The sequence below is a fragment of the Opisthorchis viverrini genome (assembly GCF_000715545.1).
Source record: "Opisthorchis viverrini unplaced genomic scaffold opera_v5_1254, whole genome shotgun sequence".
In the NCBI taxonomy this organism is placed as follows: Eukaryota; Metazoa; Platyhelminthes; class Trematoda; order Opisthorchiida; family Opisthorchiidae; genus Opisthorchis; species Opisthorchis viverrini.
The window spans coordinates 1-5,427 of NW_008753095.1; the positions used below are offsets into that span (position 1 = coordinate 1).

At 46.5% G+C, this 5,427-nt stretch overlaps 1 protein-coding gene across 1 annotated transcript; it reads left to right on the plus strand.

Moving 5' to 3' along the window:
• Positions 1 to 3,085: 3,085 nt before the first annotated feature.
• T265_15835 (hypothetical protein) lies at positions 3,086 to 4,906 on the plus strand (the record flags this gene model as incomplete). Its single annotated transcript, XM_009179217.1, has 2 exons — positions 3,086 to 4,284; positions 4,723 to 4,906. Coding segments are annotated over 2 exons (1,380 nt in total), but the record flags the coding sequence as incomplete, so codon positions are not given.
• Between the last annotated feature and the right edge of the window lie 521 nt (positions 4,907 to 5,427).

Below are 5,427 nucleotides of genomic sequence, written 5' to 3' on the forward strand. Positions count from 1 at the left end.
CACAGGTTTAAATAAAACAAAGAAGGGGGATAGTTGGTTGATTTTCCAGAACGCCATCGAAGCCATCTGACATGTGTTCCTAGAATTCTAGATGGCCTGTGAGGTGTGATCAGCTGACGACGGAATATAGACTGGGAATTCGCAGGTCCAAATGGCGTCGCGCAGGGTTACTGGATGTTAGAACAGTTTGAGCTTGCACAAAACTGTTTTTGAAGCAATTACCTGACTGAGCTGATAATGCCATTGAGTCATTCTTGATGGAAGATATTGACTTGCCAGTCTTATATTTACGCAACCAACTTAATCCGTTTAGTTGGAAACGTTTTGAGTCAGGTGTCCAAGCAGTGGACTTTAAAAATTAAGGAATCTCTTCTACAAAGTCACCACTTCAAGAAGCTCTCTTTTGTTCATGATGCAGTGAGACCTCGCAAACGTATAAAACCTGAACTCCACCTGGCGGTAAGTCAGGTGGGATCGGCTAGTCAGCTTACCACCTTCCGGCACATGACTGCGGTTACTGACCGAGACCAGAATGAATGTAGTGTGGGTGTGACCTACGACAGACGAAAGCACCAATAACGCTCGTGGCCGAATGTTTCGATCTTCAGCTACTAGCCAGAGGGTAAAGGCTTCGTACCACCCTATTAGTTTATAAGGCGAGTACTTTGGGCTATTCCCAGCAAATAAAAACAGATGTACACGGCTTTTTAGCGCAGAAGTTCATCTCACTTAGAAGCCAAAGTCCCGACTGAAAAATTCCAAAGTCTCTTCAGGCTTTCAGCATCTGACGTCAAGATAAAGGGCACTGAAATAGGTCACCTGTCTGCCTGTCTGACCGTCTGTTTCGGGGACAGTTGCCAGATCTTGATAGATTTGAAACTGGGAAACCAGTGTGAGCTAGCCCTTAGCTGAGGTTCCAATGGGTGCCGGTATAATGATAGTGTATCGTAATATACGATAGATTAAATCTAGATGTGGCGTTACTCGGTATTATTCGAGCCCATACTCACCAATCGCATTCTGTATGGTTAAACTGATGGCTATTAAAGTACATAAGCCATCATGATATCACAAGACTTTATACCTTGCTCTCGAAGAGCACCGTACGTGCACCTGCTCAGTCCTGCTAATCGTGTCATGTTAGCTGTCTAAATAGTTTTCCAATTAGTCACGTGACCCCTTTTTCGTTTTTTTCCAAGTGATAAACTTGCTAGATGTTTGCAGTTTCACGGTCGGAAATGAATTTGTCGAATATGTCATGAGATTAGAATTTCCAGCAATCCTTCAGATATTTTGGTGACCATTTGAATTAATTTGAATTCAACATGGTGGTGTAGACAAGAGAAGCTGGGAATGGATGATTCTCTCACTTAGAAATCCGATGAAACACCTAGAACAAACTGACCGTGATTCAAAATCGTCTCCGCGGCTGTAACACCTTTCGGTGTCTAGCTGACATATCGATCATAGGAAGCACAGAGCTGAGATACAACCAGGCTGCTCAAACCTAGATAGGAGCAGTGGAGATTCTGAGGTTGGGTTCAAACCACGGATCTTCCAGTCACTATGTTCGCACCTTATTCGGCGAGCAATCACTATTTAAACATTAGGTAAAACTTAAACGTGGTCTTGTTGATTGTCCTTGAAAACGTTTGTGGGGGGGGGGGATTGTTTTGCTCAATGGCGGAATGAAAGAATCTAACGCTGGGTTAGAAGTCAAACATTTTTGCAGACATTGCTTCATATTATGTGGCTACATACTGTTGTTCCCGCGTAGCACGCAGGACAAGTGCATTTTGACTCCACTGTCCATGTATCTTTTGGAAAATTCGCAAGAAAACACCAAGAACAAAGGTTTCATGAACTGGAAACGGTTGTTAAGACTGCTCGATCAATAAATCCGCTAGATATCAGCTAGTCGCTTGGTTCACGGTACGGAGTTCTCCTTAAATTCGAATTTGTTTCTCAGATTACAATCTATGTATAATTATGGGAATCTGACTTCAACCTAATCTGCTACGGACTATGTTGGAAAACACTGAGCTGTCTACTTTGATCGCGATGGTTTATATCCATTCTGTAAACCCCTAGTCAATGCAATCACTTGGTATTGGTTGGTTCTCGTTCTGTTTGTTGCCCGGTGCGCACGTCCATCCAACTATCATGCGTGCGTCTACATAAACCAGTCCACCTACGGACTCAACCCTCTCAGCACGCAGTGCGTCCCGATAGCCAGTTTGTTGGGATGCGGTGTAATTCTTGGAATCTGTGCGTGGGCGTTCTCTCTGTTGTCCTGCGCTCACACTGCGGCGTTGCCGAGGTTCGATTACCCAACATTCACAGGTTTGTCACACAGGACAGCTATGTAAATAGCTGGTCTCATGCCTGTCCGTCCGGCCGGGTGGCTGGTCAAACTCTAGTTGCTCTTACCAATCTGTGTGGATGAGTAGCTATCACACACACACACAACCAAGGAGAACTGTGTTGATTATCTGCCAAACTACAGCTCAGCAGGATAGCATAGAAGGCTGGCTGGCTGGCTGGTTGGCTGGCTGGTCGAGTAAACATCCACTGAGACCGCAGGAGGAATTCGTTCTCGGAACAGATCAATTGAACACGTGTCAGTTTGCATCGCTCTAATCCTAAGGACTAAGATTGTCCAGTGTTTTTCACACGCCTCATCAAATACGCCAATAGCTCTCGTCATCCCGATCTCGATGTATTTCACTAAAGTCTGATATGGATTACAACGACCGAACTGTGAGCATACGTAGACACACACTGATGTCCGAATTGGTGTCATCGCATCACCGCTGAACTCTGCTCTTTGTTCTCGAGGATTTCTGGGTGATACTACATGGCTAAATGTTGTTTGAATTCGGACGACTTAAGCTTTTCTGGGGGATATTTTGTGCATGACAACAACGAGTATATCGCCAAAAAATGTGCCGTCTGCCGAGTTCGACCGAGAAACTACGAAATCTTCATTGTGGATGTTGGCATTCACCGCCGCCTCATCATCATCATCATCGATTGATCGAGAAGTGGGTGCCGCTCCAACATTCCTTGTTTGCTCACTGTTCAGTTTCGGTTACTGAGATCAATATCTTAACGATTTGGACCAAACCTATCCCTGCACACGCACCGTGCTTCATTGGGCGTTTCCTTGAATTGTGGATTATTGAGCTCCGGTTGGAGCACCAGATGGCTGAGGAATCCTTCGATAGTGGTGTATCAAGTGAACACTCTCAGTATACAATCGAACACAAATCCTGTCCTGATACCGTACAGAAGCATAACGATTTATGTGCGGACATTTGGAGCCCGACATCCTGCGGTCACAACGGCGAAGGATATTATGGGCCTAAGCCAGCCCCGTACTGCTCACACATTCATTCAGACTCAAGTCTTGACCACGTTAAAAGATCCTGTCTCAAACGAAACTATCGACAACGGAGTAAACCCCTACTACGTTCTGATCAATTGGCTTCGGACACGGAGCCAGTCGGGTCCGTGCACTCGAACCCAGTCCAATTTATTCGACGTAAGGCGAAAGCGCCTGGTGCCCAGATTCAAGTATTTTCGGACTTGGCTTCTATCAAGACTATGTCCTCAAACCCCAGGGATTATCCCAATGGCTCAATTGGCCCGCAACGTTCATCTGTATATCCAGAGATTGCGGGATCTCGTGGAATGGAAAGTCGTGTTGTACACTTTGCCCGTGAACAAAGAGATGTAGGTGAAAAGGCTGTATGTGAGCGGTCTTTGCTACCGGATATCACGTTGGATGAACGGATTCGCTTGACCGATTCAAGAAGCCGAACATCTCTCCCAGAATATTCCCGCCCCCCACTAATTCGAAATTACTCGGCCCGAGATTATGTCTATCTCCCATCCCTGCAACAAAATCAAATGGCTTCATCCGTCCCCGTTCTCAGTCGGCAACAAACGTTACGTTCGCTGTTGGCAAACCAGTTAGATGAACATTCTGAAGTTCTTCCCAGTGAACCGAGTATAGAAAACCGCCCTCGGGATTCCACATACTCTGCACACGTCCAAGTACAACCAACGTCTGAGGTTGCATCCGGACGTACTGTGCTGGATCGTATAACGAGTGATATGTCCTCTGTCACTCTTGGAACTGATCAGGAAAGACAGCAGCTACTCTCTGCCTTACTTTCGGCATCCAAACCGACTACCTCATCAAGCTCCCAAACATCGGTTTTACAAAGCCTACTTCAGCGAGTCAATCCCCAGTCTGGGGTAGGCACATCACGGCCGCCGGTGAGTGCACGGTGGTCCGACAGTGATATGACCATGATTAGTGATGGACACCGTCAGCAGAATTTGCGCATGCAGAAGCAACAACAGCAGCAGCAGCGATTATTGCAGCAACAGCGGCAGCAACAGCAGGCAGCTGCCGCGGCTGCAGCAGCGGCTGCGGCTGTAGCCATCGCCACAATGCAGTGCACTCCAAGGTCAACAATCGGAGTTGTTTCACCGACGAATAGGGCTGCCCAAACTGCCCAACAACCAGTGCGGCGTATACCAACACGTTCGTGCTATTCCTCGGGCGATGAAGAAATGCAAGCCCCAGGGGCCTCAGTTTTGTCCGAATTGGTGAATCAGTTTGTTCAGTACCGAGAAGGGTTGCCCGGTGGGGCAAAACATACTGGTGCCACCTGTCAAAATACATCTCTGTTCACCCGTGCACCCACACAGGCAGGTCAGACATCTTCATCTATGCCTGGCCAAGCGTTTGCCCAAGGTCAAATGAAAATCCAGGCTAGTGGATCAGCCGAGGATTACGCAAACTATCAGAGTTTAGATGCAATACTGGGGCAAATGCACGCACAGCCTCCTCCACCTGCCCCGTGTCAGCCTATGGATTTCCGCCCTCTTACAGGTGAGCGTTGATCATCAGACGTTATTTTATCTTGGTATTCAGTCGATTGCTAGAATAGCCCAAAAAATGTCTGGGTCTATCATAACTTGTCTGATAACTCATTGACATTGCAACCCGGATTGTGTTAGCTGACATCAAATGGCGAGAACTAGTTAGTATCAAATAGATTTTAGTTTCAACCAATCTATTTTAGCTCGCATCATGATCATTGTCATCAGAGAATCCACATCAATGTTGACGTTAAAGTATGACGCTAAAGTACAACCTCAACGCTTGGTTACATACATTTAAAGCGTTAAAGTGAAAAGAGGAGAATAGAGTGTATCATAGAGGGACTTGGTGCAGACGAGGCATCCTGAGTTGCGGAAACCTTCAAGCGCTCAAACAGGCAACCTGGGAGTAAACTGACTGTACGAACGCCCGCGACATTGATTAGCCGATATTTCTTGCAGTGTCTCCACCCAAGCGGGTACCCAAAACTGGAAGACGAACAGTATTAACAACAGAAAAGCTTTCGTAGT